The 21,410-nt window shown below is 37.9% G+C and overlaps 1 protein-coding gene across 3 annotated transcripts in view; it reads left to right on the forward strand.

Moving 5' to 3' along the window:
* Positions 1 to 21,410, forward strand: part of RPRD2 (regulation of nuclear pre-mRNA domain containing 2) — a 95,767-nt gene that overhangs the window by 46,728 nt on the left and 27,629 nt on the right. For all 3 annotated transcript variants that reach the window (XM_034989936.1, XM_034989937.1, XM_034989938.1), the window contains exons 3-4: positions 19,229 to 19,329; positions 20,186 to 20,263. In XM_034989936.1, coding sequence (XP_034845827.1) covers positions 19,229 to 19,329; positions 20,186 to 20,263 — 179 coding nt within the window. The remainder of the gene's footprint in view (positions 1 to 19,228; positions 19,330 to 20,185; positions 20,264 to 21,410) is intronic.

The following is a 21,410-nucleotide window of genomic DNA, read 5'->3' on the forward strand; positions in this document are numbered from 1 at the left end:
GATTACTTAAAAATAAAATCTTAAAAAAAAAAAAAGAAAGAAAAGAAGTATATAAAATAATAACAATAACACCTAGTGTTTATTGAACACTTGTAATTGACCAGATATTATACAGAGTGCTTTGTATGCTTTAAGTCATTGAATCCTGAGAGCAACTTTTTAAAGTGGCTACTGCTGTTGTCCCCATTTAAGGAGGAGGAAAGTGGTTTAGAGAGATTCAGTAGCTTGCCTGAGTTCTCACAGCTGGCAGGGTTGGGGGGAGGGAGGGACAATTCCCACCCAAGCCTGTCTAGACCCCAAAGCCCACTTTCTTTGCCATTTAACCACAATCTGTGTTGTTTCTTTGCATATATAAACCCAGTATAATTTAGAGTAAGAAAAGCAGCATGCTGGATGGTCTCTACTTAGAGTTTCTGCTGTAAATATCACTATAGTCTTTTTTTTTTTTTTTTTTTTAAGATTTTATTCATTTGACAGAGAGACAGTGAGAGAGGGAACACAAGCAGGGGGAGTGGGAGAGAGAGAAGCAGGCTTCCCGCGGAGCAGGGAGCCCGATGTGGGGCTCAATCCCAGGACCCTGGGATCATGACCTGAGCTGAAGGCAGATGCATAATGACTGAGCCACCCAGGCGCCCCTCACTATAGTCTTATTATAACTTAACCTAGTGTTTCCTAGACTTAGACTTTGTGACCTAGTTCATGGGTTAATATAGGGTTGTCAGCTTTTATTTTACTAGGCAAAGATATTTTTTAAAACAACTGCTTTATATTACTGTAAGTGATTTCACAGAAAAAGGTAGAAGGACATAAAGTTCAGTCCTTTATTTTTTTATTTTTTAAAGATCTTATTTATTTATTTGAGAGGGAGAGGGGCAGAGGGAGAAGGACAAGAAGAGACTCCTTCTGAGTGTGAAGCCACACACAGGGCTCCATCCTAGGACCCTGACCATGACCTGCGCTGAAGTCAGACACTTAACCACCTGAGCTACCAGGCACTGCAAGTTCAGTCCTTTAAATTAAAATTTCAAGTGCTGAAAATGTTGTTTGTTTGTTTTTTTAAGATTTTATTTATTTTGAGAGAGCATGAGCAGGGGGAGGCAGAGGAAGGGGGACAAGCAGACTGCCCGCTGAGCAGAGAGCCCAACTTAATTAAGGGCTCAATCCCAGGACCCTGGGATCATGACCTGAGCCAAAGGCAGATGCTCAACCATCTGAGGCACCCCAGTGCCAAAAGTGTTTTTATTTTTATTTATTTATTTATTTATTTATTTATTTATTTATTTATTTATTTATTTTTTAAGGTTTTATTTATTTGACAGAAAGACAGCCAGAGAGGGAACACAAGCAGGGGGAGTGGGAGAGGGAGAAGCAGGCTTCCCGCAGAGCAGGGAGCCCGATGCGGGGCTCTATCCTAGGACCCTGGGATCATGACCCAAGCCAAAGGCAGACCCTTAATGACTGAGCCACCCAGGGCCCCCCAAAAGTGTTTTTAACTCGATGAGGGTATCTTCAGAAACCTGTAGTAAGCATAAGACTTAAGAGTGAAACTGTAAAAGCATTCCAAGACAGGGATGCCTTCTGACATCATTCATATTGGCCATTATGCTGGAGATCCCATTCATTTCTAAATAAGTAAATAAAAAGAATACATTCAGAAGAGACAGGATTGTCATCATTTGCAAATAATATGATTACCTACATCAGGGATGGGCAGCCTTTTTCTATAAAGGGCCAGGTAGCAAGTATTTTAGGCTCTGTAGGCCATAGGATCTCTGTTGCCACTACTCAGTTCTGCTATTCTAGCATGAAAGCAGCTATAGATAGCAGGTAAACAAGTGGGTGTGGCTGTGTTCCAGTAAAACTTTATTTACAAAAATAGGCAGCTGGCCTGACGTTCATAGTTTGCCGCATCTGCCTTCATAGCTTACGTAAAAGTGAACTAATAAGAGAGGTAATTTAAATAGTTAGATTCAAGTTCAAGTGCTAGCTGTAACCAATTTAAAAATGTAATTAGGGGGGCGCCTGGGTGGCTCAGTTGGTTAAGCATCTGCCTTCGGCTCGGGTTGTGATCCCGGGGTCCTGGGATCGAGCCCCACGTCGGGCTCTCTGCTCCGCGGGAGCCTGCTTCTCCCTCTCCCTGCTGCTCCCCCTGCTTGTACTCTCTCTCACAAATAAATAAATCAAATTAAAAAAAAAAGAAAGAAAGAAAACCTCCCTTTAAAAAAAAAATGTAATTAGGAGAAAAGATTCCTTTTGCAACAAAAAGTTCTGCCCCTCCCAGAATAAAAGAGATCCCACTCAAGAGTAAATGTAGTAAGTATGTTAAGGGTTTTATAAAGAAAGCTTTTGGACTTTACTAAAGGATATTAAAGATCTGGATAAAAGAAAAGATACATTATGTACCATTTTGAAGAGAAAGATTTGGTATTGTTAAAAATATGATTCCCAGTATATAATCTATAAATTCATTGTAATCTCAGTCAAAATCTTAATAGGGTTTAATGTGGAAGGATAAAATACATAATTGTTTTAAAGAATAGTAAGGCTAGATTTCCCCTATCAGTTATTAATGTATATTTTAAAACTCCAATAGAAGCAGAAGTAGAAGACTATATCATTGAAACAATATATTCTTGGTTATAAAGAAATTAATTACACAGTATATGATAAATGAGGGGATAGTAAGATACGAGTTTTAGTATTCCATAAACATCCCCATCCCAACCACTACTACCCTCTTTTAAATTTCTATTCACAAATATACTTTAGATTCATTTCTACCCTCTTGTGAATTCTTTTCTCTTAAGACTGTTGTTTTAATCCCTTTAATTCAGGAGGGGCAAATGACTAGAGGTTCCAGGCAGGTCACATAGATGAGTGAGGTGGGTTGAATTGAAGAAGAACCCATCTAAAAGGAGCAGCAGGGCGCCTGGGTGGCTCAGTCATTATGCATCTGCCTTCAGCTCAGGTCATGATCCCAGAGTCCTGGGATCAAGCCCCACATCGAGCCCCACATCGGGCTCCCTGCTCCGCGGGAAGTCTGCTTCTCCCTCTCCCACTCCCCCTGCTTGTGTTCCCTCTCTCGCTGTGTCTCTCTCTGTCAAATAAATAAAATCTTTAAAAAAAATAAAATTCTCTATTGAGCTGAAAAGTGAATTTAGACTAGTTGTTATCATTAGAGCTTAATATGTTCTTTTGATTCTTAAGGGTGTAGAGAAAATTGCATGCATGTCTGACCTTTGTTGGGAAAAGATGTCATGACAGATTTGGGGGAAACAATGAGCTTGGTACTCTGAAGTAAACCCACCGTAAGAACGGATTCTGTCATAAAACCACTTGGGAGTTTGGATTTGGGCAGTTTTTTCTCTCTTTCTCTCTCTCTCTGTCTCTCTTTTTAAGATCTATTCATTTTGAGGGAGAGAAAGTACGCGTGCGTGTGCACAAGTAGGGGACAGGGAAGGGGGGTGTAGAGAGAGAGAGAGAGAATATCGCAAACAGACCCCGTGCTGAGCATGGAGCCTGACTCGGGGCTTGATTTCATGACCCTGAGATCATGACCTGAGCCAAAACCAAGAGTCTGACGCTTAACTGACTGAGCCATCCTGGTGCCCCAATTTTCTAACTAAACTGACAGCTGCATTTCTTCTCTCATTACATGCATTCTCTTGGAGATTTATCTACTCATGGATTAAACTCTTGCTCATATTATCCTATTAACTACTATAACTGCATCTAGATTTTTGATGTTTTGTTTTTAAAGATTTTATTTTTAAGTAATCTCTACACCCAATATGGGCTCGAACTTACAACCCCAAGATCAAGCATCACATGCTCTACCAACTGAGCCAGCCAGGTGGCCCCCCCCCTCTTTTTTTTTGACCATGTCTTCAACTTCTTTTTGTGAATTACTACCTCATTATTATATGATGATATTCAGCTCAGAACATCTAAAACAATAATATACCTTACATTTGTATAAAGCCCTGCTCCCACAGTTTGTGTGAAAATAGGTTATAAATTGAAAATTGTTATACAAATGGTATTTAAAACTCACAGTAACCAACTTTGCAGGTAAGCAAATTGGATTTTATTCTTTCTTTTTATAAAATGAGAAAACTGAAGCCCAGAGCAGTTAAGAAATTGTCTAAAAAGAAATTGCCCAAAGTAAAATGTCAATTTAGTGAAAGAGGTGAGAATAGAACTGAGATTTTTCTGACTCTTAGTCTCCTGTTATTTTTTTCTTTCTTTTTTTTTTTTTTTTAAAGATTTTATTTATTTATTTGACAGAGAGAGACACAGTGAGAGAGGGAACACAAGCAGGGGGAGTGGGAAAGGGAGAAGCAGGCTTCCCGTGGAGCAGGGAGCCTGATGCGGGGCTCGATCCCAGGACCCTGGGATCATGACCTGAGCCGAAGGCAGACGCTTAATGACTGAGCCACCCAGGTGCCCCTAGTCTTCTGTTATTTCTGTTTTACAATACAGTCTGCCCCTTAGTAAATTTTAAATTCTTGTCCCTTCATTTCTTAGTCACTTACCAGAGACTGTTTCTTTCTCCTTTTCTTTTTTTTTTCTTTTTTATTTTTTTAGATTTTTATTTTTTTTATTTGAGAGAGAGAAAGAGCACAAGAGGGGGTAGAGTCAGAGGAAGAAGCAGACTCCCTGCCAAGCAAGGAGCCCGATGCGGGACTCGGTCCCAGGACTCCGGGGTCATGACCTGAGCTGAAGGCAGTCGTTTAACCAACTGAGCCACCCAGGCACCCTCTTTCTCCTTTTCTCTTTCTCTTTAAATTTCCCATTATCATCTCTACTTGATATGTTTATATTTTTATAATAGCCTTCTAACTACTTTCTTATTGTCTGATATCGGCGTCAGTTGTTTTTTTTTTAATCTGTATAAATCTGCCAATAATAGTACCCACCCCACAGAGTCTGGGAACTACTAAATGAGTAAATACTGTGATGTAGAGTGAGTGCTTAGAATAGTGAGTGGCATATAATAAGCACCTAATAAATGTTAGCTGCTACTTTGATGATGAGGTTGATAATGATGATTACTCCTACTATTATTATTAACAAATTCATGTTACCAAATCATTGCTCTGATAATTCTTTAAAAAAATGTTTTCAGGGGCGCCTGGGTGGCTCAGGCGTTAAGCGTCTGCCTTCGGCTCAGGTCATGGTCCCAGGGTCCTGGGATCGAGCCCCGCATCGGGCTCCCCGCTCAGCGGGAAGCCTGCCTCTCCCCCCTCCACTCCCCTGCCTGTGCTCCTCTCTCAATGTGTCTCTCTCTGTCAAATAAATAAATAAAATCTTTAAAAAAAAAAAAAAGTTTTCATATTACTATATAATTTAACAAATTCCTTTCCATGTTTGTTATTTATTTATTATTTTTTAAAGATTTCATCTTATTTGACAGAGAGAGACACAGTGAGAGAGGGAACACAAGCAGAGGGGGTGGAAGAGGGAGAAGCAGGCCTCCCGCCCAGCAGGGAGCCCAATGCGGGGCTTGATCCCAGGACCCTGGGATCATGACCTGAGCCGAAGGCAGACGCTTAACGACTGAGCCACCCAGGTGCCCCCCAAAGAAATTTTTTTAAAAATAAAAGACAATTTTTTAAAAATTGGGCGCCTGGGTGGCTCAGTTGGTTAAGCGACTGCCTTCGGCTCAGGTCATGATCCCGGAGTCCTGGGATTGAGTCCCACATCAGGCTCCCTGCTCAGCAGGGGGTCTGCTTCTCCCTCTGACCCTCTTCCCTCTTGTGCTCTCTGTCTCTCATTCTCTCTTTCTCAAATAAATAAATAAAATCTTTTAAAAAAATAAATAAATAAAATAAAATAAAAGACTGGTTAATGCCTCTAAAAAATAAAGTCTATTAAATTAAAATTATTACTTATATGATAATAAAAGCTAAAGGACAGGACAAAAGAAAAAAGGCTGGTTAATGATAACAGTGCATTTTAGCAAGTAGGTGAATTTGCAAATAGGGAATCCAGGATTGAGATTAATGAGGATTAACTGTGTGTAAAAAAATCTTAACAAAAGTTGTGTAAGATCTCTATGGAGAAATTTATAAAACATAATTGAGAAACATTGTAGAAAACCTAAATAGGTATTTGTGGATAGGGAACACTCAGTATTTAACAATGTCAGTTCTTCCCAAATTGATTTATAAATCCAGTGCAATTTTTTTTTTTTTTTTAAGATTTTACTTTTTAAGTAATGTCTACACCCGGCATGGGTCTCAAACTCACAACCCTGAGATCAAGAGTCAACATGCTCCACGGACTGAGCCAGCCAGGTGCCCCAATCCAGTGCAATCTTAATTAAGATCTCAGTAAAGGCACCCTCCCCCCTTTCTACAGATTGGCTCTGAATTTTATGTGGAAGTGCAAAGAATTCTCCTTCCCCTCCCCCAGAAAGAGAAAGCCAGAAACTGCTGAAGAATAACAAGGTGGAGGGACTGGCTTTACCAGATTTCAAGCCTTATTATAAACCTGTAATAAATAAAGCAGTATGGTATTAGCCCAAGATAGCCACAGAAACTGATAGAACATAATACAAAGTCTAGACACAGACCAATGTATGTATATACTAGATCTGTGTATGAAACTATAGGTAGTGGAAAGGAACTTTTTTCTTACAACTATTGCTCAGGCAATTGGCTATTTATGTATATGTATATAAAATTAGATCCCATCTCTATGTGTATATATATAAAATTAGATCTCATTCATACCGTACACAAAAATTAGTTGCATGTTAAAGACAAACACAAAAGAACTAGGGCCGCCTGGGTGGCTCAGTCAGTTAAACATCCAACTCTTGATCTTGGCTCAGGTCTTGTTCTCAGGGTCGTGAGTTCAAGCCCTGTGTTGGGCTCCATGCTAGGCATGGAGTGTACTTAAAAAAAAAAAAAGAGGAACTTAAAATTAAAGGAAATTTAAAAAGCTATAAATCCTTTTGAAGGAGAATATCTCATGACCTTACCTCAAAAGATAGATAAATTTGACTTTTTTTTTTTTTTTTAAGATTTTTTTTTATTCATTTGAGAGTGAGAGAGAGAGCACGAACAGCAGAGGCAAAGGGAGAGGGACAAGCAAACTCCCTGCTGAGCAGGAGCCCGATGCGGGGCTTGATCCCAGGACCCTGAGATCATGACCTGAGACCCGAAGGCAGACGCTTAACCATCTGAGCCACCCAGGTGCCCCTAAATTCGACTACTTTAAAACAAAGACCTTTTATTTATTGAAAGACACCATAAAGAGTGAAAAGACAAGCCACAGAGTGGGAGAAAGTGTCTGCAGTGCAGTCAACAAAGGGCTCATACCCAGAAATACAAAGAATAACAAAATAACATGAAAAAGACAAAAAAAAAATTAGAAGGTTTTACCTGGCACTTACCATATTAGAAATTAAAACAGAAATTGTTTAAATATTAATCACCTTTAAAGCAATAAACAAATAATTGGGGCACCTGGGTGGCTCATTTGGGTAAGCATCTGACTCTTGATTTTAGATGAGGTCATGATCTCAGGGTTGTGAGATTGTGCCCCGAGCCTGCTTAAAATTCTTTCCCTCTCCCTCTGCCCCTCCTCTACCTCTCAAAAAAAAAAAAAAACCAACAACAATCAAACTTTTTTAAAAATTTTAATGAGGGGTGCCTGGGTGGCACAGTTAAACGTCAAGACTGTTGATTTTGGCTCAGGTGGTGATCTCATGGTCATGGGATCAAGCCCTGCATTGGGCTCCACGCATAGCAGAGTCTGCCTGAGATTCCCTCTCTCTCTGCCCCTCCCACTTGTGTTCTCTCTCTCTCTCAAATAAATAAATAAATCTTCAAAAATTTTTTAATGAGAAGAGCTCATTAAGAGCTAGTGTTTTGCATTTTTTGCAGATCTCTTTAATATCTAGTAGTAACAGTGTACAGTTAAATTCTCTTATCTGCTTCTGCATTCAGTCTGTTGTGATATCACATCATATAGTCTTAGAACTGCTGAGATATGTATATCATTACATATGGTGTAAGTCAAGTTCCAATCAGGAAAGCGAAACCACACACCAGTAATTTAAATAAGGAAAATTTTAATGTAAAGAATTGGTAAGTAGGTAAAAAGTAGCTGACTACTACTAGAAGGAATAAGGGAACTCTAAGGTGTAATGGGATATTATGTGCTGAAAGCAGCTACTACCTGTGGACCTGAGGGAAAAGTGAAGGAAGAGCCCTCCTCTCCTCCCAATTGAAATTCAGACCTGAGGAAAGAGTGGATTGCTGCAAGAATATGCTACCCGCCATTGTAGCGGCAGAGACTGGCTGGGAGGCACTCATCACTGACTGCAAGAGCAGCAACATTCGGCTGTGCTCAAACCCTGCCAGGAAGCCTATATGCTGATCCATTTAAGAACAAAACACCAGAAGAATCCCAGCTGCTTCTTCCAGCCTGTCAGTGAGGCTCTAGGGACCTCTATTGGCAGAGACTAACACTGAGCCAAGGGGAAATAGAGTTTGCAGTCTGGCTCCTGTACCACAAAAATGGGTGAGAGGCAGTAAATTAATAACTAGCACATTTATTTGCCAGATAGGGCATACATTTTAAAGTCCACCAATACCAACATTAACAGGACTGTGGCACAGTGGAAGCTCTCATATACTGTTGGTTTAAGGGTTGATTGGTATAAAATAACCTCCTTTTGAAAAGTTTGTTATGTACACACTATGATCTTTGGATTTCACCCCGAGGCTTTTACTTCTGAGAAACTTGCATAGATACAGCAAAATCAATAGCAGAGAATTTTCATAGCAACATTGTTCCTGGTAATAAAAATTTGGAAACAATCAAGATGTTTTTCTGCAGTAAAATGAATGTGTTGTGGCATATTGGAATAACCAGATAGCAAAGAATATTAATGAATTTCAGTTACAGGCAACAACATAGATAAATCTCACAAAATATTGATTGCAAGTACAAAGGAATATTTATGCATATATATGATTCCTTTATGCAAAATTCATATTTGGCAAAAATAAACTATTATTTATGCATACCTACATGTTAGAACCATAAAGAAAAAACAATTACCACAAAAGTCTGCCATCTTAGGTAGTTCAAAGGGATTGTGCTTTTGAAGGGGCCCTTGAGTCTTCTGGGGAGCTGGCAGTGCTTTATTTCTTATGATTACCTGGGTATTCACTTTTTAATTATATGTTGAATAATTTTATATATATGTTTTAAGCAGGTTTTCTGTCATGTTCATTTCATAATCTCAAAATGGAACCATTTTTTTTCCTTTAAGATTTTATTTATTTGAGAGAGAGAATGCAAGCGGTGGGGAGGAGTGGAGGGAGAGGGACAGGCAGACTGTGCTGAGCACAGAGCCTGACATGGGGCTTGATCTCATGACGCCAAGATCATGACCTGAAGCTGAAATCAAGTTGGACGCTGAACTGACTGGGCCACCCAGGAGCCCCACCACTTTAAAAGGTTGAAATAGAGCACAAGAAAAGACTTACTTGGACCAAACCTGAATTTTAAATTGCAGTATTGAGTAAATAGAAGAAGTTTGTTCCTTTTGAAAATTGAACTGGCAGCCTATAAGTACAATTTGTATAAGAAACCATAGAGCAGTGTAGTAGTCCCACTTAGGTGATAAGCTCTGTAAGATTTTGCTTACTCCATCCCTTCTTTGAGATTCAGTATCAAGAAATTTTCCCTTCCTGACTTCTTTGTTTCAGTCTGGATTAAGGAACTTTTACTCTTTGCTACCATTATACCTTGTCTCTTCTATCCTGGTACCTAACACACTACATTGTAATTGATACAAGTGCTTTTTATCACCAGTTTCTGCCCCCCTGACTTTGAGCTTCTGCTCACAGCAGAATGCCAGGCACTTCCTAGGTGATTGGTAAATGCCTATACAATGGATGACTGATGATTGGATGGGATGGAGATACTGTGGAGTGCTGAAAAGCAGTGTGTCTTTAAGTACAGGCCCCAGGTATTCTTAGGTGGGTCCATGGATGTAGTTTAAAGGATCTTAGTTTATGAGAAATAAATTTTTTAATTTTATTTTATAATAATTCAAAAGTAATTGAATTATTTAGTATAATATTTAGTATCAGCTGTATGATTATCTTATATTAATAGTTCTGCAACTCATTTGCAGTGGCTGTGTTAATGTGTTTGTGATTGCATTTTTTTCCTTTGTTTTTTGGGGGTTTTGTTGTGATTGCATTTTGGCATGAGATATTATTTTATGAGAAGCTAATGAGAACAGATTAAAGATGGCTTTAATATATACATAATTGTTTGCATCAAGTGAAGGCACTAATGATTTCACCATACATTATGAAAAATATTTCCAGTAGTTTCTATGGAGAAAAATGGTGAAATAATTAAATAGTAAGGGTATTATAGGGTTGATAAATTAAAAACAATGTATACATTATCATGCTCACATTGTAATTTGTTTCAACAAAATATCATTTATCCCTTTAATGTCAGTATGAATGGTATTTGCCTTATACTTAATTTGTAAATTCTAATTTGTAGTTGTTGAAGAACTATAGAATGTAATCAGTAGGATCATATAAGGGTAAAAAGATATATGGAGACTGATCTTCATAGGAAATCCAAGAGAATTCACAGACTAAAAAAGATTTAGCAGGGTTGCTGGGTACAAATCAACATCAAGATTCAGTAGCATTTCAATACATAGAAATAACCTATTAAAAAATATAATAGAAGGGGCGCCTGGGTGGCTCAGTCGTTAAGCGTCTGCCTTCGGCTCAGGTCATGATCCCGGGGTCCTGGGATCGAGCCCCACATCGGGCTCCCTGCTCCGCAGGAAGCCTGCTTCTCCCTCTCCCACTCCCCTTGCTTGTGTTCCCTCTCTCACTGTGTCTCTCCCTGTCAAATAAATAAAATCTTTAAAAAAACAAAAACAAAAAACAAAATATAATAGAAAAGCAGATATTATTAACAGTAACAACAAAAGCTATGTAAAGTATCTAGAATAAAAGCATGTTAAGACCTTTCTGGGGAAAATTACAAACTGTTACAAAAAGATGATAATCAGCATGTAAATACAGTACATTTTAATAAAAATCCCCATAGGACATTTTAAGAAACTTGTTATACTGATTCTAAAATTCATATAGGGTGCGCCTGGGTGGCTCAGTCAGTTAAGCGTCTGCCTTTGGCTCAGGTCATGATCCTGGGGTCCTGGGATCAAGTCCCACATCGGGCTCCCTGCTCAGCCAGGAGTCTGCTGCTCCCTCTCCCTCTGCTCCTCCCCCTGCTCGTGCTCTCTCTTTCTCTTAAATAAATAAATAAAATCTAAAAAATAAAATTCATATAGAAGATTCAGTGTCTAGGAGTAGCCAAGATTGTTGATAAACAGCAAGCTATTTGGCTATTATAATTATAAAAGAATGTGGTATCAGTATAAGGACAGATTTAAGGAACAGAGAAAGCCCAGAAATGGACTCAGGCATATATAGGACCTTTGTAAATGGTAGAAGGTGCATTACAAATCATTGGAGGAAAGATGAACTCTTCAGTAAGTGAGTCTGGGACATACGCTTTCCATCCAGAAAAAATACAATTGTTAAATGTTTTTCTATACCATATACACAAATATATTCCAAATGAATTTACCTTAGTGTATAAGACAAAACTTTTGGGGCGCCTGAGTGGTTCAGTCGTTAAGCGTCTGCCTTCGGCTCAGGTCATGAGCCCCACATTGGGCTCCCTGCTCCACGGGAGGCCTGCTTCTCCCTCTACCCACTTCCCCCTACTTGTGTTCCCTCTCTCGCTGTGTCTCTGTCAAAAAATAAAATCTTTAAAAAAAAAAAAAACCTTTAAAATGTTAGAAACAAATGTTTTTATGACCATAAGGGTTAAAAGCTCTTTTAGAGGGCACCTGGGTGGCTCAGTTGGTTGAGCATCCGACTCTTGATTTCGGCTCAGGTCATGATCTCACAGTTGTGAGATCGAGCCCCAAGTCAGGCTCCACAGTGGGTGTGGAGCCAGCTTAAGATTCTCTCTCTCCCTCTCCGTCTGCCCCTCCCTGCACTCCCTCTCTTCAAAAAAGGGGGGGGCTCTTAGAAACAAAAGTACTTAAGAATTTAATGACATCAAAATTAGACTTCTGCATTATAGAAGACACCATAAAATTAAGGATAAGTAACACACTACGGAAGATATTTGTTATAGGCAAATAAAAAAGCAAAGTTATATAAATGGGGATCACTTAGGAGACAGGATAGCAAGTTTTTAGAGATAAAATCTATCCAGTTTCTGAGCTCCAAGGTTTTTTAAGTGTTGACTCTTTCCTTAAGTTGACCTATTATTTAGTCTTCCATACAGTTAGTTAGCAAATATTTACTAAGACCCTATAAGACAAATGACATGACATTCCAGAAATAAGATTTTGGTAAAGAAAAGATTCTCCTGAGTGAGGCACAAGATTATGCTGTTTAGCTCTGTTTATTTTAACTGTGATACCTGGGCACCTCCTCCTGTACTCTACACTTTGAAATAATTTGTTAATACCTTGCTGTTTTATTTTATTTTATTTTTTTTAATTTTTTTTTAATTTATTCATTTGAGACACAGAGATAGAGAGAGAGCACGAGCAGGGGTAGAGGCAGAGGGAGAGGGAGAGGGAGAAGCAGGCTCCCTGCTGAGCCAGGAGCCCGATACGGGGCTCGATCCCAGGACCCTGGGATCATGACCCGAGCTGAAGGCAGATGCTTAACCATCTGAGCCACCTAGGCGCCCCATTATACCTTGTCGTTTTAAAGGCAGAGGTGAGGGTGCTAGCAAAGAAAGCATCTGTTGAATATCTTAGCACTTCTACAAGGTCAGCCAATTGTTACTTATAAGTCAGCAACAAAGTTTATAATTAATTTTTTATGTTTTCTATGTGGTAATAATTGTACATTCTGTAGAAATTGATATTGTGATCAGTAATGGCTAAAATAGAGACCTAGAATAACAAGGTAAGTAAAACTGCTATTCTGGATTTTATTTTTGTTTTATTTTCAGAGAATTCCTAAATATGAGAGATGGTTGAATTGTAGATGTTTGAGAGTTCTGAGAGTTTTTGTATAAATAGGGAACGGATCTAGCTAAGAATTTTAGAGCTAACAAACTTTCTAGTAAAACCATTTTTACAAATGAAGAAACCTAGAAGTGCCTGGCTGGCTCAGTTGGTAGAGCATGTGACTCTTAATCTTGGGGTGGAGTTTGAGCCCCCGTTGGGTATAAGGATTACTTAAAAAATAAAATCTTAAAAAAAAAACCACACAAAAACAAATGAAGAAACCTAGCCCCCAAAAGACTTCTTACTGAAACAGAACTAAAACCTCTAGTTTCCCCATCTAGTGCTACTTTTACTATGTTATACCCTAGTCTTAATTATATGTTTTCTTAGCAGTTGCTGTTTTTCCAGCATATTTTACTTGAGGACCTCATAGAGAATAGTTTGGTTTGACAATAACAAAATCCAGTTGTCATTTATTCAGTTACTATTTAGTGAGCACCTTGTTAAGTGCCAAAGAAACAACAATAAATAATTATCTCTGCTGTGAAGAAGCTCTGTAGTCTAGTTGGAAAGAAAGACAGTTATAGATATTTCGATTTGACTTCTGCCCAGATGGCCGATCATCAATTCCAAAGAGTCCTCTTTTTTTTTTTTTAAAGATTGTATTTATTTATTTGAGAGAGAGCCCAAGAGAGCATGAGCTGTGTGGGAGGGGGGTTAGGGCAGAGGGAGAAGCAGACTCCCCTCTCAGCAGGGAGCCCAATGCAGGGCTTGATCCCCAGGACCCTGAGGTCATGACCTGAACAAAGTCAGATGCTTAACCGACTGAGCCACCCAGACACCCCCAAAAGGTCATTTTTTTTTAATAAAACAGTTACATTCTTGACAAAATATAAACTGCACCAGCAACAATGGACATATTAGAAAATCAGAGCTGACATTAACCAATATCCAATGTCAGTAGTACCATGCAGTCTGGCAGTTAGACTAGGACTCTAGAGAAAGGGGGTAAAGTGGTTTTGAGTCATAAGCCACCTTGGCTTCTGATTTAAATTTTCTCTCAAGGAGTACATTTCCTATCTAGACCACCAGGAATCTCAATAGATTAAGATCAAACAAATATGTGCTTACAATCCAAAAATCACCAAACACTTTAGAAAACAAACCACCATTAAGGAGAATCAGCAGATTTAGGTCCCCCCCCCATGAGCTTCAGATGTTAGAATTATCAGACAGAATATATAAAACAACTATGTAAGAAATGTTAAAGATGAATGAAATGAACAATGGATAAGATATTTGGACAGATTTTTTTAAAAGAACCAACAGGAATTGTAGAGAGAAAAAAGATTAAGCTAGAAATTAGTTCTGAAGAAATTAGAATGTAGCAATTAGAGAGAAGGAGGTGGAAAAAAGATCGGAATGAAAGGCCTAATTAACATCAAATTAGCTTCCAGGAGGAGAGATTGAGTTCTGAGGAGGTAATAGCTGAGAACTCTCTGGAAGTGATGAAAAACATGAATCTGCAGTTACAGCAACCACAACATATACTAAGCAGGATAATTAAAAAAGAAATTCACACCTAGTTATTGTAATGAAATTATAAAACCAAACCAAACCAGAAAATAACAAGTATTAGGATGCGGGAAACTTCTGTTTCTGGTAGGAATGTAAAGTGGTGCGACAGCTATGGAAAACAGTTTGATGGTTCCTCAAAAACATAGAATTTCTGTATGATCTAGCAGTTCTGCTTCTGGGTATATACTCCCCAGAAATGAAAGCAGAGACTCAAACAACTATTTGTAAACCAGTGTTCAAAACAGCATTATTCACAATACCCAAAAGGTAGAAGCAAACCAAGTACCAATTTTCAGAGGAATGGATATGCAAAATGTGGTATATACATAAAATGGAATATCATTTAATCTTAAAAAGGAAAGAATTCTGGCATATGCTACAACAAGGATGAACCCTGAACACATTATGCTAAGTGAAATAAGCTAGTCACAAAAGGACAAGTGTTGTATGATTCCACTTAGATGAACTACAGCAATCAAATTTATAGACAGAAAGTACAGTGGTGGTTGTTAAGGGAAAAGGGGAGATGATGTTTAATGGGTATAGAGTTTGAGTTTTACAAGGTGAAGAGAATCGTGGAGATTGATTGTATAACAGTGTGAATGTTGTATGTGAATACATAGAGACAAAGTAGATGAAAAGTTGTCAGGAGCTGGGGGAGGCGGTAGTGGGGAGTTATTATCTAATGGGTACAGAGTTTCTTTTTAAGAGAATGAAAAATTTTGGAAATAGATGGTGGTGGTTGTACAACATTGTGAATATAATTAATGCCACTGAGTTGTACATTTAAAAAAATGGTTAAAATGGCAAGTTTTATTTTACCACAATAAAAAATAAAAAACAGTGCCAAAGAGAAAAGACAGATCACATACACAAGACTGTTAGATTGATAACACACTTCTCAACAGCAACTGTGGAAGCCAGATGGCAGTTATGAAAAGTTGTTTTTTTTTTTAAGATTTTATTTATTTGAGAGAGAGAGAGCGAGAGAGAGCATGAGAGGGGAAGAGGGTCAGAGGGAGAAGCAGACTCCCAACTGAGTGGGGAGCCCGATGTGGGACTCAATCCTGGGACTCCAGGATCACGACCTGAGCCGAAGGCAGTCGCTTAACCAACTGAGCCACCCAGGCGCCCATGAAAAGTATATCATAGCATTTATAGAAAATAGCTGTCAATATAGATTTGCATACAAAGCAAAACTACTTTCAAGAACCATTCAAGGGGCACCTGGGTGGCTCAGTTGGTTAAACGTCTGCCTTTGGCTCAGGTCATGATCCCAGGGTCCTGGGATCGAGCCCCGCATCGGGCTCCCTGCTCAGCGGGGAGCCTGCTTCTCCCTCTCCCTCTGCTGCTCCCCTGCTTGTTCTCTCTCTCTCTGACAAATAAATAAAATCTTAAAAAAAATTCAAACCATTTAAAGTTAAAGCTGAGGTAAGTTACAATCAACAAACTTCTGAATCAGTTTTAGTGTGAGAATTAGTGATAAGGAGGGATGGTGAGTCATACTGGCAATAAAATATATGAAATATCTAGGAATAGCCTTAATAGGAATTATGTTGAACTTTGTGAATAAATTGTATTTGGGAATGTTGAATATAAATTCATAAATATTAATGTTTTGCTGTAGTGAAGAATAATGTATTGATACCATATATCAATGTTATATGTAATACTTTCTCCAAATTAATATATCAGCCTAATATAATTCAAATTAAAAATACCAAAATTTCCTCTTTTGGAACTTAACATTAAATTTACTCTGGAAAAATAAGCAAGTGAGAATATAAGAAATGTTTTGAAATGCAGTTGTAATGAGGGAAGATAAGCTACAGTTTTGAAGATAGTACAGTTGACCCTTGAACAACATGGGTTTGAACTGCTTGAGTCCACTTATACCTGAATTTTTTTTTCAATTAGTACAGTACTGTAAATGTATTTTCATTATGATTATAATATTTTTTCTAGCTTTATTATAAGAATACAGTATATAATACATATACAAAATACATGTTCATCAACTGTTTATGTTATTGGTAAGTCAACAGTAGGCTATTAGTAGGTAAGTTTTTGGGGAGCCAGAAGTTATGCATGGATTTTCAACTGCGGGGGATTGGGGTCGGCATCCCTAACCACCCCCTACATTTTTCAAGGGTCAACTGTATAATGTAAAAATGGATTAACAGAATTTGCAGCATAGAAAAAGATTAATAACTGAATACATGCTAGTGGAAGCAGTAAATCAGTGAGGAAAAGAGAAGTTATAATATTGGAACAATTAATAGGAAATCTGTTCAGATTAGAGCTTGATTTTACATTCTATACCCAGTAGATTTTATTTTATTTTATTTTATTTTATTTTATTTTATTTTTTAAAGATTTTATTTATTTGACAGAGAGAAAGACAGCCAGAGAGGGAACATAAGCAGGGGGAGTGGGAGAGGGAGAAGCAGACTCCCCGCGGAGCAGGGAGCCCGATGCGGGGCTTGATCCCAGGACTCTGGGATCATGACCTGAGCCGAAGGCAGATGTTTAACCAACTGAGCCACCCAGGCGCCCCTATACCCAGTAGATTTTAAATGAATTACACAGCTGAATTTTTAATGTTAATCATTAAAAGAGAGAGCAAAGAAAATAAGTTATAATTTTTTAAATCTCTGGTAGGCTTCCTATACTTAAAAAGTGTCAGTAGAGAGCAGTTGTATTTTAACAAATCTACATTTTAAAATTATATGTTTTAAAATGTAACTTAAAGTGCAAAGTGGGGAAAGATTTGTAATGTTGGAAAACCTATATATATATAATTATTTACTCCTTAGATAAACACTAAAATGCTAGTGAGTAGATAGGCACAGTTCACAAGAGAAAGTACTGCTTTATTCCATTGATCAGGCTTAGTGTTATTAAAGATGGGATATCCAGAGATTGTGTATGTCCTGATGGGATGCAGTATGAAGTATATAGTATCGTTTATTCAATATTTGCTCCCCAAAATTTGTGAATATGTATATAATCCGACTAATTTTCGTCTAGAGGAAATTCAGGCATTAATGGAACAAGTTAAAATGGCAGCAAATAAGTAAAGCTAGAGAATGTGGAATGTTCTGCTGGACAGCCAACCCCTGGACTGCAATATCAATGAATGGAATGAGAAAAATACTGAGAACAATTTAATCTGATTGCTCTAGATTAAGAGATTTAAGAGGCATAACCAAATGCAATGTATTGACCTTCTTTGGATCCCATTTCAAACAAACCAACTGTAAATTTCTGAAACATTTAAGGAAATTTTTAATGTGTTGACTATATTTCAATTAAAAATAATAATAAAGTATGTCAACTGTACTTCAATTTAGAAAAATTAAAATCCTGGGGCACCTGGATGGCTTAGTCATTAAGCGTCTGCCTTCGGCTCAGGTCATGATCCCAAGATCCTGGGATCAAGCCCCGCATCGAGCTCCCTGCTCAGCAGGAGGCCTGCTTCTCCCTCTCCCACTCCCTCTGCTTGTGTCCCCTCTCTCGCTGTGTTTCTCTCTGTCAAATAAATAAAGAAAATCTTTAAAAAAAGAAAAAGAAAAAATCCTGGGATTGAGCCCTGGGTTGGGCTCCCTGCTCAGGGGGAAGTCTGCCTCTCCTTCTCCCTCTGTCCCTCCCCTCAGTTCGTGCTCTCTCTTCAGCACGCTCTCTCTGTCTCTCTCAAATGAGTAAAATGTTAAAAAAAAAGATTTAATTTTATTAAACTTCCCTTACCTTACCTTTTAGGATGCCAGTTGTATCAATGAACACATTTGATTAACCCTCATAATATTATATGCATCAGAAAGCTTAGTGTGCTGTCGTAGCCTCATATACGTCATTGATAAAAAGTATTCATTAAGAATGTTTTAAGATTTTAAAGATTTTATTTATTTATATTACTTGAGAGAGAACGCATTTGTTCGCATGTGTGTGCAAGCTGGGGAGGGGCAGAGGGAGAGAATCTCAAGCAGACTCCATGCTAATCCCAACACAGAGCTCCATCTCACAACCCTGAGATCATGACCTGAGCTGAAACCGAGAGTCAGATGCTTAACTGACTGAGCCACCCAAGCATCTCAGAATATTTAAGATTTTAATGTGTTAACTATACTTCAATTAAAATAATAAAGTGTGTCAAATGTATTTCAATTGCAAAAAATTTCAATAAAAAATTTTAAAGGGGTGCATGGATGGCTCAGTCGGTTAAGCGTCTGCCTTTGGCTCAGGTCATGAATCCCGGGGTCCTGGGATTGAGCCCTGCATTGGGCGCCCTGCTCAGTGGGGAGCCCTGCATTGGGCACCCTGCTCAGTGGGGAGCCTGCTTCTCCCTCTCCCTCTGCTGCTCCCCCTGCCTGTGCTTTCTCTCACTCTCTGTCCTGCTTTCTGTCAAATAAGTAAAATCTTTAAAAAAAAAAAATTTTTTTTAAGAGTTACTAAGATTTTAGTCCTACTAGACACTGTAGAAAAAAAAATGTCTTGAACATCAAAAGACACTTGGAAAATAATTTTGTTGACAACTTTATTTTAGATTCTAGTTTGAGATAAAATTAACATTTTTATATGTCTGTGTCACTTTTTCTTTATCCTCAGGGATCCATCTGTCTCTAAGTCTATAGAACGAATCTTCAAAATCTGGGAAGATAGAAATGTGTACCCAGAAGAAATGATTATGGCATTGAGAGAAGCTTTGAGTAAGTGTATTTTCTCTCCTAAAAGAAAAAATTGAGTCCTTGACTCTTTAAAATTATAGATATTTTATAGAGCTGGTCCTGTTGCTTAATAATGAAAAATAAAGTTCTGGATTGGGTCCTATTTATTTAAAATTAAATATTTAAAAAATCTGAATTAAAATTTAAATAGAATTGGTTTGGAGAGGGTTGGCTTTTGTTTGTATTTATTAGAAAAAGTCAAGCATATTAAGTGATGATGGCTATCTGATTATTTTCCTGCATGTTTTACTTTGAATGTTTTAAACTATTCATTTTTTTTGTATGTTTAATAATTACTGCCCTGTCCTCTTACTGTTGGAGAATTTTTTAATGGGGTTTCAGTTTCCACTAAATTATTTTATACTAAGCATATATTGGCATTCTTTAGTCTTTGTTTTGGTTTAGATTTACAGTAACTTGTGTACCTGTTTTTAGAAAATTACTTATTTCCTGTGTATTAGATGCATGTAATGGAGTCATTAAATAAAAGTTGGTGGTGATATCTGATACCATGACCATTATTTGACTAGAAATTTGCTTTAAAAATTGCATCTTCTAAGAAGCTGTTAAATTCTTCATTTGAATGCATTAACTGGTATTTTGTGCCCTATTCTTCTTAAAATCAGTAATTTTATTGATAATAGAAACCATGTTTATTTGACAGCTTCTTAGATCTGGTGGGTGTTTTTATTTTTTTATAAAAATGAAAGGAAAAGAAAGAAAGAAACAACACACAGTCTCGGATTGCCTTTTTTCAATGCTACAACTTTGACACTGAAGTGGACAGACAGAACAGCTTCCCATAATGCCAGATTGCAAAAAATGAAATGTTTTCCAGGTACCACTTTCAAAACTCAGAAGCAGCTGAAAGAAAATCTGAACAAACAACCGAATAAGCAGTGGAAGAAATCACAAAGTAAGGAACAAAATCTCAACTAATATAAAATTACCTCCTCTTTTTGGAGCAGAAGAAAATGTAGACCATTTGACATCGTACCTGGCATAAGCCATGGGGAAGCCTGTGTTTTCCAGGTCTGGGAGAGTGACCCAGTGATTTATACTAAACAAGCCATCATGGAGTTACTTCTTTAAAACAAAAACAAAAACAAAAACCCTACTTTTAAACAAAGGAAATGCAGAAAAAGGGTTTAAATGAGTGAAGATTCAAGAGTAGTTGGGGGAGTGAAAGAAGAAAAAAAATGCTTGATAGTGCCCAGGCTAACTCTTAGGTTGAAAGATAGAAGAAGTTAGAGGCAGCTGACATTAAACAACAGAGCTGAAGAGGAGACTAGGCATTAAGAAGCATTTCTTTGGGAGCCATGAAATCCTTCAGATTTGGGGATACACTCTACCAGATTAGACATGGGCCTCAAATCCTGGCCAGAAGCTCAGTCTCTAACGGGAGCTCCTTTTATGTTTAACATGTTTACCCAGCATGAGATCAAGGGAGTGGAATACTGCATGTGATAGGCTGCTGTGGGCCAAACTGAGGAATATTGAGAAAGACTTGAAGGTGTGGAGGGAAAATTGAGAGGTAAAACAAGACACTTGGGATGGTTTTACTACATCAAGCATATGATAATTCATCATGATTAAGGGAGTCCTCTGACATCCTTTTGGTCATAAGTTGCATGCTTAGGAACAGCAAGAGTCAACATTTCAGCCAAAGTTGAACCACAGTGGTAATGTCCTAGAACGTTCCCTGCCTGTTTTTGCTGTGAATTGAGTCAGCAGAAAAAGAAATCCAAAGCTAAATCATAGGAATAGAGTTGATGTTTGTAAGTAATTTTCTTCAGCCAGTGCTCAGGATTAACTGGATGTCGTGCTCCTGAACACTCTTTCTTAATTTGAGGTATTGAGATCCTCTTAAATTCAGTCAGACTGGGAAAAAAGGTACTCCATGTATCTCAGTATCTCCAAATCAATAATTCTAGGACTTTATGACTTAAAGTGTCTGTTGGAGGTAAGTAGGTTAGACCTATCTAAATAGTATATTTTTATACTGGCCACACTTGGGAGTGTTTAAATTTCATATTCTAGGAATATTTATTCTAGGAGTTATA

This window comes from Mirounga leonina, unplaced genomic scaffold (genome assembly GCF_011800145.1).
Source record: "Mirounga leonina isolate KUSES-001 unplaced genomic scaffold, KU_Mleo_1.0 Mir_493, whole genome shotgun sequence".
Lineage (NCBI taxonomy): Eukaryota > Metazoa > Chordata > Mammalia > Carnivora > Phocidae > Mirounga > Mirounga leonina.